Genomic DNA, 17,641 nt, shown 5'->3' with positions numbered 1-17,641 from the left:
TGATGGCTGGCGATAACACAAATTTTTTCTATAAAAACAAATGCGCCCGGAGGAAAACTCTGTGGGGTCATCTATGAAGGGTTAAGGACATGATAAAAAATCATCATTACACTTGAGAGTTTAATAATTTAAGCATGTTTGAACAGTACAAGAAACCGTTAGAATCATAAGTTTAGGAATCTAATTTTTAACCATTGGGGATGGAATTAATGCACTGCCTGCAGCACCCTCTATCGGCAATTAATTTTACCGAATTTGTAGACTTTTACTCTAATTGGTATAGAAAGAAAACCTTAGGTAATAAATTAATAATTCTTACACGATTTTGTTCACAGTAAAATTGTCTACAAAAAAGTGGCAATTGGATAATCAGAGTGTAAAATTAAAAAACATAAGATTGTAAAGATTATAAAAATAAAATTTTTTCAAAGTAAACTTGATTTACAAATTCCAAGATTAATCTAAACACCAAATGACACTACTATTATAAAGATCAATTGATTCCCTACGTAGAAAAATCACAAGTTGTTTACTTTTATCCTATACTCTAATACAAGCAATGTTTGCTTGTATAAATGCTTCCTTGCTTGCAGAAAGATATCGAAAACGGCTCTGAAGATTTTCTTCAAATCTTGTAAATAGTTTATTTTTGGCATAAAAACGAGCTTCAAGCGGTTATAACTGCCAACAAAAATCTAATTCCGTAGAAAAACGAATCTGAAAGTCACATTTTTTTAACATTAGTCTTATGGGTTGCTAAGTAACCATGTTGGTTGAATTAAATAACAAGGAAAAAGTAAACAAAAGACTTGAAGTTGTAGCATGTGTTCATAATAAGCCAACTACCCACAGTTAGGGGTCTCAATCCCGGGCCTTCAATCCAATCCCGGGATTTCGGGATTCGTCTCAGCCGATCCCAGGATCCCGGGATCAATCCCGGGATTATATAATATTATGATTTAGCCATTTTAAATGAGCGAGAAGTCCCCTTGTTGAGTACTTTAATGTTTTAAACTGGCCTTACCAGTGTTACACTGCGCAATGTTTCCGTTTTCTAAGTAAATAAATATGACACGCGGAACTTTCATCGCCTGTATTTCTTATTTACAGTGTATAAATGTTGATAAGTTACTCTAGAATATAATAAATACATTTAAAAAAATCACGAGCAACCGCACTCGCACGTAACCTAGATACAATACGCTAATAGATAGATTAAAGATAGCTAAGAGAAAAAGATAAAATGGGAAGAATCACGAGTATCAGCGTAAAAATGTGATTCTGGCTGATAGCAATAAAACAATATAAGATACTGTAAAACAATAAACTATCTGCTTATGTAGTAGCGTGTGTTTGAAAAACTTAATTTTAGATTGTAAGAAATTTAATCACCACACATAACCAAATACGAAGATAAAGTTATAGACCCTAAATATAAGCAATATTAATAATGAGATTATAATCGTGTGTTTATAGTTATATTTTATGGCTACAATGAAAATAATACTTAAATTTCCGATTGCAATGTAATGTTTGCAACACAAATTGCGTTGTTTACGTTTAATGTCAAAAGTAAAATTTAAAATAACTTGTAGGGCTACTGTAATTAAGTTCTAACTAATGTAATAACATTTACAGATAGTAAATCCAAGTCGTCTAAAACTGAAACATATATTTAGGCCTACATTCGTTCGCCTATTGAGTTTAATGATAATTAAATTTTCCAATCAAAAAGATTATTACTTATACCATTTCATATAATCGTCCTAAAAATAAAGAGTATATGTGTTTCAAGTGTTATTGGACTATTTTTATTAGTTTTCCGTCAGTAAAAGTCTTCAAATTCACAAAAAAATCAATATAAACATAGGTTTTGCAATCCCGTTAATCCCGGGATGAAAAGTCACCAATCCCGGGATTTCTAGGTATCAAAAATTGGCCGGGATCCCGGGATTGAGACCCCTACCCACAGTATACTAGCAAATTACAAATACAGTACAAAAGGAAAAGCATCACTTGTTACTATTGAGCAAAGATTATACTGAAGATTGCTCGATACATTGTAGGCCTATTAAAGGCAAGCAGTACGAAGTGTGGGATCTGTTTATGACGATTATATTAAGGTTATCTGCAATCCTAAAATGCTATGTGAAGGGAGGAAAACAGGTCCGCGACGTAGGAAGTGGTGAAGGAAGTAGTCAAGCCGAGCTGTCCGGAGTGTGGGAACTGTTTATGACGATTAGATTAAGGTATCTGCAATCTTAAATGCAATGGGAAGGGAGGGAAACAGGTTTGCAACGTAGGAAGTGGTGAAGGAAGTACTAAAGGCGAGTAGTCTGGAGTGTGGGGACTGTTTATGATGATTAGATTTAGGTATTTGCAATCATAAAATGCTATGGGAAGGGAGGGAAACAGGTTCGTGACGTAGGAAGTGATGAAGGAAGTAGTAAAGGCAAGCCGTCCGGAGTGTGGGAACTGTTTGTGATGATTAGATAAGGGTATCGGCAATCCTAAAATGCTATGGGAAGGGAGGGAAACAGGTCCGTGACGTAGGAAGTGGTGAAGGAAGTAGTCAAGGCGAGCTGTCTGGAGTGTGGGAACTGTTTATGACGATTAGATTAAGGTATTTGCAATCCTAAAATGCTATGGGAATGGAGGGAACAGGTCCGCAAAGTAGGAAGTGGTGAAGGAAGTAGTCAAGGCAATTAGTCAGGAGTGTGGGAACTGTTTATGACGATTAGATTAAGGTATATGCAATCCTAAAATGCTACGGGGAGGGAAGAAAACAGGTCCGCGATGTAGGAAGTGGTGAAGGAAGTAGTCAAGGCGAGCTGGCCGGAGTGTGGGAACTGTTTATGACTATTAGATTAAGGTATTTTCAATCCTAAAATGCTATGGGAAGGGAGGGAAACAGGTCCGTGACGTAGGAAGTGGTGAAGGAAGTAGTCAAGCCGAGCTGTTCGGAGTGTGGGAACTGTTTATGACGATTAGATTAAGGTATCTGCAATCTTTAAATGCAATGGGAAGGGAGGAAAACAGGTTTGCTTCGTAGGGAGGGGTGAAGGAAGTAGTAATGCTAGCAGTGCAGAGTGTGGGAACTGTCTGTGGCAAGTACATTAATGTATCTGCAATCCTAACATACAATGGGAAGGGAGAGAAACAGGTCCATGATGGAGTGCTGAAGGAAGTAGTAAATGCGAGCAGTGTGGAGTTTGGGAATGGATTTATGTATCTGCAATACTAAGACTGCTTTTAGAGTAAACTAATGATTTTCCCCGAGCAAAGCTCGGTCCCCAGGTACTAAGTAATAACATAGAAAAAAAATTGTTTGTTTTACCTTACCGCAGCTGATTTTGGGTGATATCTGGTTTTCATGGCAACACAACCTTGTTTGTTATACGCAAAAATGAATGAGTAACAATGCAAAACAATAAGCAAGATATTTATAAACGTCATAAAAGATAGAAGAAACAAAAAGGGGGAAAAGTGATAATAATAAAATAGCTAGTGGCGCTGTGTAGCGGTGACACGAGCGGCACTCGTAAGTCAGCCGCCGGGCCTGCAGCGGCCGTACAAGTAACGCTCGTAAGTCGGCGCCAATGGGTTAAATAGGTTGGCAGCCTCTTTTAAGCTTATATTATGTAGTTGTCCATCCACATACAGTAGGTTTCCTAAGCTTAGCAAGAGCTGAGTCGCTGCAGTAATATCTATATAATTAATAAGCTACATGAAACTTTGTCGGTTGAACTCCTCCGCCATTTCTTAACCTATTTTATCCATTGACGTCTCATTGGAAAAAGCGTGTCGCGTAGGTTTGCAAACTGGCCTTACATTTTTGAAAAAGTCCCTTGGGCTCTGCCCCAGTGGCTTTAAAAGTTCCCATGTTGTCCTTAAGAAGAAAATAATTGTTTACATTTTGATCAGCTGTACTATTTAATTTCTGTTTTTTATTTTTCAATTCAACGAAACGCATTGGGTACAAATATTTACTACTTTTTTACAATATAAAAAATCGAGAAAGCCTGGGCAATTTGATATATTTTACCCCCTATATAATGAAGAACACCTACAATATGAAGATTCCTACAAACAATAAACAAGGATGTTAGCCGAAGTGTTACTATTTTTTAGGAAACACGGACTTAACTTTATGATGATTGGCAAAGGAAAACACTCTAAGGCTGAATTAAACTGGTACAGCAAGGAAATTAAATATATATTTTCATAAAAGTCAAGTGATTTTAAAATAATATTACTACATCCAAGAAAGCTTAGTAAAACTTTCATTGAAGGATTTGCATTATTCACATCTAGGGATGGTCAAGTCTCGAAATTTCGGGAAATTTTCGGAAAATTTTCAATCTCGTTACACGAGACGAGATTACTTTTTGGCCGAGATTTTTATCAAGACGAGAATAAAAAAAAAAAAATAATAAAAAAAAAAAATTAAAAACGCCTGCAGAAAGTCAATGCAATACCCGCAATACAGGAGCGTGTTGTAGTTGCGTTTCCTTTTCGAAGGCGTTCTTATTTAATTAATTCTTTTAATGTAAATATTACTTTCATTATTTTAATAATATTACTTTAATAACATTTGAGAAGTTTTGTTAAGTGTAAGCAGTGTGAGGAATGTTTTATTACTATAAAAAAAGTCAAAACAAGTAACTATTTTATAAAAATTAATATTGCTTTTATTTTATGATTTATTTTATTTTAGGATAAGTTGAACTCTATCCCAACTGATATCACCATGTTTCCTAATCGTAGGCATTTTTAATAAGTTAGGCGTGATTAATAAAAAAATGTTATGCTGATGTTATTTAATGAAAGGTTGTAAATATTCTTGCCTATTATCATTATTTAAGTATTTAAACAGTCATCTAACAATGTTACAAAATCAGGTAAAAATTTCGAACGTGCATTTCCCGTTGTGTATGAGAAGAGAAATCTCGTCTCGATCTCGTCTCGAAATTTTATGAGAAATAAAAAATCTCGTCTCGTCTCGTCTCAAACTAAAAATCCAATCTCGTCCATCCCTATTCACATCTAAGGGAAACAAAAACCATCTGAACAACATTAGGCCTTTCAATTCTGAATTTTTTCAGGTAAATATAACCATTGAGTATACACGTATATAATTGAGTTTATGTGTATACTCAATGATATAACTTGCGTTATAACTAGTGATGGTCGGATCCAGATATCGGACTACCGGATCCGCCGGATCCGAGCTAGAACCGGCACCGGATCGGATCCAAAAAATTCCGGATCTTGGACTGGATCTGGTTTTGATGGATCCGATTTTTTCAAATTTTTTCCCGATTTTTTTCCTAACACAAAGCTGTCTGTATCACTGTACAACCCCGATTTTTTTACCAACACAAAGCAATCTGTATCACTGTACAACCCTAATTTGTTTACTAAACACAAAGCTGTCTGTATCACTGTACAACCCCGATTTGTTTACTAAACACAAAGCTGTCTGTATCACTATACAACCCCGATTTGTTTAGTAACATAAAGCTGTATGTATCCATGTATGAGACCGATTTTCCCACGATTTGTTTACTAACACAAAGCAGTCTGTATCACTGTACAACCCCGATTTTTTTACCAACACAAAGCTGTCTGTATCACTGTACAACCCGGATTTTTTTAGCAACACAAAGCAGTCTGTATCACTGTACAACCCCAAATGTTTTTACTAGCACGAAGCTGTCTGTATCACTGTAAAACCCCGATTTGCTTACTAACATAAAGCTGTCTGTATCCATGTAAGAGACCGATTTCTCCCGATTTGTTTACTAACATAAAGCTGTCTGTATCCATGTAAGAGACCGATTTCTCCCGATTTGTTTACTAACACAAAGCTATCTGTATCACTGTACAACCCCGATTTTTTTTACTAACACAAAGCTATCTGTATCCATGTACAAGACCGTTTTTTCCCCGAGTGTTTGTCTCTTGATGCAAACATATATGGCAAGGCCATGTCTCAGTGTTTGTCTCTTGATGCAAATAACTTATATGGCAAGGCCATGTTCTTATACTGTTATACTGTTCTATGAAATGGCGACCATACAAAGTAGGTATTTTAAGCCAATTATAAATGGAGATGAGTGTAGGATGAGTGGCGCGATCTTGTAGTCTTGATAGTTACTAAGGCCGACATTCCTTAGACACAGCTGTTAATTAATAGCCCATACAGCTAATGGCAACTAAGAGACCTACAGTTTATAGTGGAATCCGAACCACATTTTTGGCTTGGTAATTACATGTTTCAGTGTTTGTCTCTTGATACAAATAAATAACATGTATGGCAATGGCATGTATCTTTTCAAACTAAATCCCACCCGATTCTTCGGATATTTGCACACCTCTAGTTTTTAGTTTTGTACCTGGATGATAAGCTAACGGCCTATAATCTCGTCTCGAAAATATCCTGTTAGTATTTCAATTTTACCCGATGCTTTGTGATAAAAAATAATAAAAGTATGACTTAAATTGGCATTCTGTTAATTACGTATTTTTTTACCCGCCCTTATGACAGTGTGTATCTGGATCCGGATCCGAAGAATTTTTCAAGATCCGGATCCGGTACCGACATTTTCTTGGATCCGCCCATCACTAGTTATAACAGTAACTAGCCCAATTATTGCCAATTGAAGCAAATACAATTGTGATAGAGAGGTTATACAGAAAATCAGAGTGTTCTTAAGTAATGTAAACAAAATGTTATCGCTATAAAAAAATTACTGAAATTTGTAAACGTACTGGCGACAATGGGAAGTACCATGCAGACTACGTTATCATTGACGAAGATCAACATGGACAACCTAATGTGGCTATAAGTGGGAAATATTTGTAGAATACACTAAAAAACCAGATCAGCTTTTAAAAATTAATATAATATTTACAAGAAATGTTGATTATATGGAACTGTTAGGTACGTAATCTATGATTTGAGTCTTTTAAACTCATCGGAAATTATGACTTTAATTAGTTTTTTCAAATAAGTTATTTATTTTTAAATAACTACTTTACTACTTTGCAATTGCTCGATTTCGAGCAACATGTACACTAGTCATAGATTAAACATACAAGTACTTTTGTCATCCTTATGGATCAGCTTAAAACAATTTTATAGTTAGTTTCGTCCTAGGATTTGTTTACAATTTATTTAATGTTATTTCAGTTGTTTAAAACCCTGTTTAGCCAAATAAAACGATATACCCTTAAACAATAACTCGTCCCCTAATTATATAACCAAACAATAGAGCATAAATCATGAAATTAACCCTAAAATAATAGAAACAAAATTTCGTTGACACTAGTGCCCTGTGCCAACAACATGAACATGTTAGAGATTAAAAACAAGCTTCAAATTTTACAATGGGATGAGGCTACTTGTGTTGGTTAGTCTATGGAAATATACTATAAGTGTTATAGGGCTGCTGATATATTAAATATTTAAGTAAATAAGTACAACTGAGCACCCTGAATATTATATTTTATAAAAAGAAATCTTTTTATAAAATATAATATTCAGGGTGCTCAGTTGTACTTATTTACTTAAATATTTAATCAGGGTGTCTAGTTTATTTCCATTATAAAATTCAAGACTAATTCCAGACTTTTCAAGACTAATTCCAGATTTTTCAAGACTAGTTTTTTCAACAATTAGTGCGTGTTAATACCAAAATGTATCGATTCTCGATTCTTGATACCGATACCAATTTTTATAGCTTAACCAAATTTTCTGAATAATACTACACCAACCCCCGTCTTCGTCATAAAGTAGTATTATGATAAAGTGGTGTTTTCAAGTAAAGAAATAATGCAGCAATAAAAAATTCTAACTAGCAAATTTGTTTTTTTTAATCATGAAATCTTCCACGTACCGTACGTTTAGACATCATCATTGACTGCAGCGGTTACAGAAACGTGATCGTCGTCGTCCGCGATCACGGCAAAATCATGAACATTTCCCGCGGCCTTGTAGACATCAATGACATCATCGTCGTCTCCCGCTGTCTCAGAAACGTCATCGTCATCGTCCGCGATCGCGGCAAAATCATGAACATTTCCCGCGGCCGTGTAGACATCATCGTCGTCTCCCGCGGTCACGGAAACGTCATCGTCGTCTCCCGCGGTCACGGAAACGTCATCGTCATCTCCCGCGGTCACGGAAACGTCATCGTCATCTCCCGCGGTCACGGAAACGTCATTGTCGTCGTCCGCGATCACGACAAACTCATGAACATTTCCCGCGGCCGAGCAGATATCATCGTCGTCTCCCGCGGTCACGGAATCGTCATCGTCGTCTCCCGCGGTCACGGAAACGTCATCGTCATCTCCCGCGATCGCGACAAAATCATGAACATTTCCCGCGGCCGAGCAGATATCATCGTCGTCTCCCGCGGTCACGGAATCGTCATCGTCGTCTCCCGCTGTCACGGAAACGTCATCGTAGTCTCCCGCTGTCACAGAAACGTCATCGTAGTCTCCCGCTGTCACAGAATCGTCATCGTCGTCTCCCACGGTCACGGAAACGTCATCGTCGTCTCCCGCGGTCACGGAAACGTCATCGAAGTCTCCCGCTGTCACAGAAACGTCATTGTCGTCTCTCGTGGTTTCGGAAACGTGATCGTCGTCGTCCACTATCGCGGAAAAATCGTGAACATTTCCCGAGGCCGTGTAGACATCATCATTGGCTTTTGCGGTTACGTAAACGCAAGACGACGATCGCGGCAAAATCATGAAAATTCCCGACTTTGAAATCAAATTTAAGACAAAATCCCGACTTTCAAGACCATTTTGAAATTCAATACTAATTCCCGACTTTCCCGATTTTCCCGACTACTAGACAGTAGACACCCTGTTTAATATAAGTGTATTATATGCTCAATGGTATTCATCTATGGCGGGGGGGGGGGGGGGGGGGCACGTAGGGGTGATTATGTGAGAATTGACTGGCAATTACGACACAACCATTCATGTTGGAAACGATGTCTGAACCCTTGTATTTAACCAGAGGACACAGTAAACAGCGAATCACAGACCCAAAGAGCCAGCTTTGATGATTAGTGATTACTAATGTTAATTAACGCTTTTTTTACCAAAGAGACACTATTCTCTTTCAATGAATGTTACAATTACAAATCAAATTACTGGACACAATGTAATCTATTAATTGAACTTAGTATTGATATAAAAGGGTGACATTGAAATAAACCTAAACATTATTAATTTTTGAATCTGCAAAGAATAATTATGGAAATTTAGAGTGATTAAATAACTACCACCGTACCGTACCTCGTATGGGCCTTACCACATATCCCGTCCTCTACTCCTGTACCATGTTGATCCTTCAGCGACAATGGCAAGACAAATTCGTGGCTCACTTTACTCACTTGTGCTCGCTGTGCATGCGCGAACACAGTGCTGGGTTGAAGAGTGCCTTCTTGGCGGGACATTTGAGTTTAGGTAATTCAAGTTGTGGGACTGAGCCCCATACATCGTGTCTTTTTCTTTTATAGGTAATGTATTTTGTGATTTTCTTGTATACTGTTGATGGCTAATTGTAGATGACTCTTTTGTTTACATTTCCGCTAAACCATCATGGCTACTTGGAAGCCCATGAAGCAAATGTTAAAAATATTGAAAATTAATAAAAAATGTTTAACAAAAATTAAATTTTTCCAGAACTGAGCTCATCGTAAATAACATTTTTGGCTAAAATAAGATAGTTTTAACAATTTAGAAGAGGAAGTCGTTGGTGCCGTTTATGAAATCATTGTGCGCGCAAACGTTATTTGTAGTAAAGGATAATTTAAATGAACTAACAAAAAGCATTAGTATTGAATCATTTGAAAGAAAAGTAGGGGTCTGCGGGTATTGAAGTATTAGGTTCAAGTCGGGTACTGAAAAGATAACTTTGAGTCTGGGTAATTTTCAGGCCGGGCTCAAAATGACCAAAATTCAAGTTTCGAGTATTTTTCGGGTTTTTATTGATATTTTACCAAACAAATGTTTCATGCCTGATCATTTGCAAGTTAGTAGACCCTTACTTTACTTAATGGCTAAATAAAACCTCTGTGTGTCTTTAGGCTAAGTTAGGCCTAGGTCTACTTAAATTTGATATTGTTGCATCTTAAGACTGTCAACCACCCTCTATTATATTTATCCCCAATATAGGCTAATCATTTCATGGACTTTTTGCAAATAGTGTACTAATTCCCTTACAGGTTTGGGTGTAGGTGTAGACAAACTAGGATCCTTGGGCCTAAATTAGTGAAACTGTTTTTGGGAACAATATGTTGATTGTGGTGTCTTTTGAGGCCTAAGTACTGGCTTAGTTAAAAACAAAAAAACTGATGAAATAGTTGAAGAATAATCTTTTTATAACCTTTTCATTTACCTACATTAGTTTTGAAGAAAGTAAATATTCTTTAATCAATAACAGACACATTTACTTAAAGCTCACTTAATAAAATAACACTTTATAACTCCAACCCATAATTAATTTGTCACGAACAGATAAAACTACACTGTAACTCCCAAATCTGACAGATTTCGGCTAGGCCAAAGTAAGTATGTAAGATCAAGCTGTAAGATGATCCCGACCCTGAACGCTAACGCTCAGCTCAGCAGAAGTAAAATACTTTTCAAAGTTAGTCTTGCTTGACAACCATGCAGCCTCACAGTTGTAATAATTCTTATTATAGTGTCTGCTATATGACAAGAGAGGTATTATTTATTTTTTTAATTATTCACGCACAGATGATCCATTTCTTGCTAAGCTAAAAAAGTGACTTATTACCGTAAATCATAAACGTTGTATAATGTATTTATTCATTTTATAACATCTTTGACAATTTATTTTGACTTATAAAAAATCAAGAAATATAGAATATAAAATATGTAAACTTAACTTTCCAACACCAGAAATAATATAAATAGATATTCTTGTCCCATATCAACATTCTTGGCAGTGACTATCCAGTTGAGTTTTATATACTATACTATTATAATTAATTATGCTGTAGTACTTTACCTCTCTGTGACTGGAGCTCCCTCTGGCTTGCGAGAGATTACAAACTTGCAGGCGAGGCCAGCGTCCTTGACCATCTGATCTCCCAAAAACTCTGCCAGCCGCTTGGCTGTGCTGATAGACGTGGACTTCTGGCTGCCATAGTCCTCCAGCTTGCGACTCATCGAACGATTCTCAGAGATCAGCTCAAACAACTCAGAGTCAGGCATGTTACAGGCCTACAAAATACCAAGGTAAGTAAAGTTGCATTTAATACAAATCAAATCTATATATACTTTTAACTACTCAATGACAGTTTTCTAAGAGCATGTAAGCTTCACAGCATTAAGCTTACAAAGAATGTTCTGTATCATAAACAAATACCCCCGATGCAGCAAACCTGCAGACTTAGCGAATTTCCATTTGCCTGATTGGATTTACACTAAAATGTCTCCTTAAAAATATCACATTTGTTCCCTATCTAAACAGAATTAGTTTAACGAGTTCTTAGGTTTGCTGCAACAGGGAGGATAAAAAAGTTCTTTAAATGTAAAATGTTAAAAGGTGCTGTAGTTTAGTAAGAAATTAATGTATTTTCCAAATTGTATCAAAATATGTTTATAAATAAGCAAACTACAACAGTTGACTTATTCTCCATAAGAATAACATGGGAATTTTAAAATTACAATTTTTTGGAATTTTATCCGTAACAATTAGGCGCATAATAACGCTTCAATATACTAAATACTAAATTTTTGAGCTCTACAAAATGGTTCAGAAAAAAATTGTGAAATTTTGTGTTTTTAGGGTCAAAAATGGGAAAAACCTATTTTTACCCCATAAAACCCCCCATAAACCCCCGTTCCCATAGTCCGATCATGCTGGTTCGCGAACTCATTCAAGTTTATCCTGCCTTACACCTTCAAACCAAATTTTATCAAAATCGGACTAAAATTACTCAAGTTATCGTGCGGATGGACACACATATATATACAGGGTCATAAGTGTTAAATAAAATTTTGCATCAAACTACATGGTAATGGTGACATAATGACGCACATTTGAGGTTCCCAACCTCAACCGTTATGGAATAACAAATAAATTAAGGTTTTCCAAAAATTATTGTAGTTGTTATGAGAAAGGTTATATTACCATAGACAAAAATAATTAAATATAGACTGTCAGCCGTGCTGCGGTTACCATGGTTACCATAGGTTTTGGCGCACACCTCTGGAAGCGCCGTGGAGTTACGTAGCGTGTACGCCGTAACTACATTGCGCTCCAAGCTGTGTGCGCCAGAACCTATGGTAACCGCAGCACAGCTGACGGTCTATATTTAATTCTTTTTGTCTATGATATTACTCTGTTAAAAATGCACTAACTGTTAATTTAAATGTCATTTTCAGAATCCTCACAAAATTTTAAATAGATATAACACATAATCGTTGGGGTACGGAAAAATATTCTATTTACATTTCTTCGTTAAACAATTATTTTTAATATCGACGAAAATTTAAATAACATTCAGAAATTTATTTCTCGGTTACCGAGTTCCGCTGAGTTAAACAAATATTACTAAAAACTTCCTTATTTAAAGGGCTTTACAATGATGTATAACTACATTTATCTACTGTCAAATCTATGGTGAATTTGTTCGCACTATTGTGAAAAATCAAGGTTAAACCAAAACAGATATTGTAAAAAATAATGAATTTTACTTACTATTTTATGAGCTGGCCACTGATGATGAGGGTTTGTGTAATTTATGATTGACCAGACTACACTTTCATCAAACTAAAGAGTTTTTGTTTGGACTTTGGAAAATTTGTTATAAAAAACCACAATATGTTAGTAAAAACACACAATAAAAATCAGATCAATGACATACTTCGTCCAAAGCACAACTTTTATTAAGGTGGAAGCACAGTTTGGGTGTAAAGTGCCCTCTGTTTTCCCGCAAGCAGGCCCTAGCTCGCTTGTGAATTGCGCCAACTGTGACCTCATACGTCAATTTTCCCTTACTTTCCCAGCAGCCTCAAAGATTCTCTCCCGTAACTCAACTTCAGAGTTTACAACAGTTGAATAAACTAGACCTTTCATGTAACCCCAAGAAAAAATCTAACGGGCTCAAGTCTGGAGATCGAAGAGGCTATGTCACACTTCCTCCACGTCCAATCCATGTCGGGTAGTTATGGGATAGCCACAACCGAACTTCCGCGAGTTAATTGAAATCTTATCTGAAATATGAAAAATATACTATAACCGTAACTTTATCACAAACACATTTTACAACTATATGATTCTTTTCTTAGCTTAATAGTTATAAAAAAAACGTTGCATGCGAGAAAAAAATACAAATTATTCGTTGCCTGCACTTAAATGTATTATTCTTCACAATAGCTTTTCTTTGCCCTACCACGTTTTTTCACAACAATGATTGAATTACATTAGGAAATTTGAAATTTGGTAAAAACTATATTACACCATTGTAAAGCCCTTTAAATAAGGAAGTTTTTAGTAATATTTGTTAAACTCAGCGGAACTCGGTAACCGAGAAATAAATTGCTGAATGTTATTTAAATTTTTGTCGATATTAAAAATAATTGTTTAACGAAGAAATTAAAGTAGTATATTTTTCCGTACCCCAACGATTATGTGTTATATCTATTTAAAAGTTTGTGAGGATTCTGAAAATGACATTTAAATTAACAATTAGTGCATTTTTAACAGAGTAATACAACCTTTTCCATAACAACTACAATAATTTTTTGAAAACCTTAATTAGTTTATTATTCCCTAACGGTTGAGTTTGGGAACCTCAAATGTGCGTCATTATGTCGCCATTACCATGTAGTTTGATGCAAAATTTTATTTAACACTTATGACCGGACACCCTGTATATATCTCTATATATAGAAATATAACAATTTGAACGAATGGTGTTTTTGGCCTCTGGGGACATCAAAATGAAAAAGTAAATCGGTCCCGGGACTAGGTCTTACCGTGCCACCTACCATAAATACACACTTTGGTTAGTAGGGAATAACTACTTCCCTAAAGGGAAATTCGCTAAAAAGTCAATAGATGTACTAATGGTTGTTTTATTAATTAAAATTATAATAATTTACCTTGACTACATCTTGTGATTCAGATACCTTTTCCAAAAGTTGATTATGATAGTTTTGAACACAAAAATTTTACAGTAGTTGAACTCTGATATTAACATGCAAAACGGGTAATAAAGTTTTAAAAGAGGAGGTAAACTTGACATTTAAATTCTACTGGACAACAAAAACATTGGACTTAATTTTGAACTTTGCAATCGGTTTAAAGTATTTAAGTATAAAAAAAAACAATAACTATAAAATACCCCAATAGACTGTGCTGTTGAATGTATAATAATTCTTCTTATTACGGGAAAATAGATGGAGTTTATTTATAACTAAGGTACTAACTAAGGTAAGGTTAGTTATAACTTGGGTTAGTAACCCTATCAGTTTAGGCTATTATTAGCCCGACTTATCGTAATCGTAACTGTACTTCAGGACAGGCCTATAGACAATTATCCATACCTTGGTTAAAAGTGGACTTATATAAGCCTAGGTTAATTATTATTTACTAATCGTAGTTGTATGTAGTCCTTGGCTTGGCAATCAAATAAGAGTATTAAAGTTATATAGGATAGGCTAACTGTTATCAACATTTGAAATTAATGAATTGTTCCCAAATTACTGTTTCACAAAATGCAGATTCCATTTTCAGCCGAGAATTTAATGATCTACAACTTTTCACATTTCATAACTTATATGTTAGTTTTGCTAAGGTCAAAGTTCCAAATCCTTCTTTTCTTTTGGTCTGTATGTTGTAATTAGCTAGAATACTGTAGATGGTTTGTTAAGACTAGGGATGGTCGTGATTGAATTTTTAGTTCGGGACGGGACGGGACGGGATTTTTTTCTGTGCATCAAAAGAAAGTACTGTATTGAAGTTACCAAAAAAAGACATATGAAATCAATTTTCACCATTTGTGGCACTGATCTATAAAAACCAAAAAATGGGTAACAATTTACAGGTAGCCTACCTATAGTAACTTGTGACTCGCGGGTCACGGGGTGATCGTCTGTATGACTCACGGTCACGGAGCGATCGTCGGTATGACTCGCGGTCACGGCGCGATCGTCGGTATGACTCCGCAGTCACGGGGTTATCGTCGGCATGACTCGCGGTCACGGCATGATCGTCGGTATGACTCGCAGTCACGGCATGATCGTCGGTATGACTCGCGATCACGGCTCGATCGTCAGCATGACTCCGCGGTCACAGGGCGATCGTCGTCATGACTCGCGGTCACATCGCGATCGTCGTCATGACTCGCGGTCACGGCACGATCATCGTCATGACTCGCGGTCACGGCGCGATCGTCGTCATGACTCGCGGTCACGGCGCGATCGTCGGTATGACTTCGTCTCCTGCGTTCGCGGACCTATCGCTCGCAATAACGGCGTTATCGGCACTCGCGAAGCGGAAAAATCGCCGACGATCGGACCAAATCCCGTCCCGAAAAATTCCCGAGTCAAATGTAATCCCGTCCCGATAATCGGGAATATTCTTTTCCCGAAAAATTCCCGAAATTTCGGGACCTGTCCATCCCTAGTTAAGACCATATGTTGTAATTCTCTTGTTTACATTTTTATTGTTAATTCATAAAACTGTAATGGCTACTTTCGTCACATGAGCCTAATGTTAAAAATTGGAAATTTTAAGTTAGTTTTATATTGCATTAGGATTATCAAATAGAAATTTTTTTATTTACAAACCTTCTCACTATTAGTCGAAGTAATCTTGTTAAGTTTGGCTGAAATGTGTTCAGCTGTTATTGAGTTCAAGTGTTACGTTTTCATTGAACTTGATCCCAAAGAGCTTTGCTCCGCCAATAAAGTTAATAGGCTTAGTTAAAGAAATGAGGGATTTAGTATCTGTGACTATCCATATCCATATATGTTATTGATGTCGACATATACTGTGACATTGCCTAGCCATATAAGCTATATTATTCTATAATATAGAATAATATAGCTTATAAAAACAGCTCATAAAAACAGGTAAAAAAACTTTGTATTTACAGAAGAAATCCAATTTAAATCATACTGTTTAAAATTAAATTGGTAATGATTAAAGGTTATTGTAATGAGATATCTCATTACATTACATCAACCTTTAAATATTACCAATTTAATTTTAAACAGTATGATTTAAATTGTATTTCTGTAAATAGTTTTTACATTTTTTTATGACAGTACATATCTGGATCCGGATCTGGTACCGACATTTTCTTGGATCCGCCCATCATAAATTAAACAGAATAAATTAACCTTAAAGATCATTATGCCAAAGGCCTTAAATGGTCTATTTTATGCTCAACTTTCTTATTAATTTTTGCTCTTTCAAAATAAAACCATTGATCCACTGTACTAACCAGTACAGTAGATCAATTGAACGTTCTTATGATTTATCTGTTTGTTTACATTTTACTGTGTGTTGAGCTAGTAGGCCTCTGAACAGTTGTTGATTGTTTCCAGTGCAGTAACTACTATATTTGCTTCCTGGAAGTGGCCGGATAAACCGAGGACGGATATCAGGGGTTCTACTGTATGTCAACCACGATCAGTGTCAATTATGATACAAAATGAGACAAATTTACCTTGCTATAAAGGACATCTAGCCAGTAGTCTGCAACTTTAGCTACAGATTCATAACATTTCTCCAGTGTATCCCCCTTGAGAAAAGACTCAAACACAGATGACTGGAATATTTTGATCAGCTGCAACTCTCCACGTCGCTTTACCTCAAACCTGCACATAAATGGATTCAAACAAACATTTTTTACAATTATTGTAGAGAATAGTCGGTTCTTAAAATTTATTCTGGAAACAGCTCATGGTTTGATCTATGGGTGTTATTTTAACAATAGTCCCTGTCAGCAATCATTGTGATTGCCAGGGTCAGTCCCTCCACACCTAGACGGAATGACCGTAGCCAGCCCAGACTCTCTCTGTATTGCCACAGTGTTTGGACATAGGCTTGTATACATGACTGGATGGTTAGTAACTTAACACAAATTTAGTTTACTCAACAAATGACCAAGTTGACCTTTGTCTAACTTTGGAATATACTAGTGTTCAATGAGGGTGTAAGACATTACTTCATGCTGCCTATTCCATAATATCTAGAGATGAAACTATCGTAGTAGCAATTCTACTAATTAAATATAAAATCAACAATACCCTTTGAGCTCAGCCAGAGATCCATCAAAGTTGAATACAGCATATCTCTTCTTGAGCCTTTTGCCCTCCTCTTTGGAGGCTGGTAGAACCATGGCTAAGTAAGGACCATCAACTTCAAAAAATATGGAATTCTCACTTCGCTGTTCATAATGCAATGTCTTGGGGTCCTTGAGGTCATGGTACTGATCATTTGTGTAGAAATCCTAAAACATTAAATCCAAATGTTTTACATAGTATAAATAACTTAAAACTTTAAAGATCAACATGATTGAAAAAAATCTGCCAAATTAAAATTAAATACAATTTAAACGATCATAACAAAATA

At 36.0% G+C, this 17,641-nt stretch overlaps 1 protein-coding gene across 1 annotated transcript in view; it reads right to left on the bottom strand.

The window, feature by feature from the left end:
- LOC128983180 (DNA polymerase epsilon catalytic subunit 1) overlaps positions 1-17,641 on the bottom strand; it is a 249,705-nt gene that overhangs the window by 105,613 nt on the left and 126,451 nt on the right. The window contains exons 17-19 of the mRNA XM_054402367.1: positions 17,317-17,519; positions 16,734-16,884; positions 11,057-11,271 (exon numbers count right to left, since the gene is read on the bottom strand). Coding sequence (XP_054258342.1) covers positions 11,057-11,271; positions 16,734-16,884; positions 17,317-17,519 — 569 coding nt within the window. The remainder of the gene's footprint in view (positions 1-11,056; positions 11,272-16,733; positions 16,885-17,316; positions 17,520-17,641) is intronic.

The sequence above is a fragment of the Macrosteles quadrilineatus genome, unplaced genomic scaffold (genome assembly GCF_028750875.1).
Source record: "Macrosteles quadrilineatus isolate MER2022 unplaced genomic scaffold, UCM_ALF_1.0 Scaffold_1__1_contigs__length_201487025, whole genome shotgun sequence".
NCBI lineage: Eukaryota > Metazoa > Arthropoda > Insecta > Hemiptera > Cicadellidae > Macrosteles > Macrosteles quadrilineatus.
Note: the sequence above shows the minus strand (reverse complement) of the source record. Positions and strands in the feature narration are given on the sequence as shown.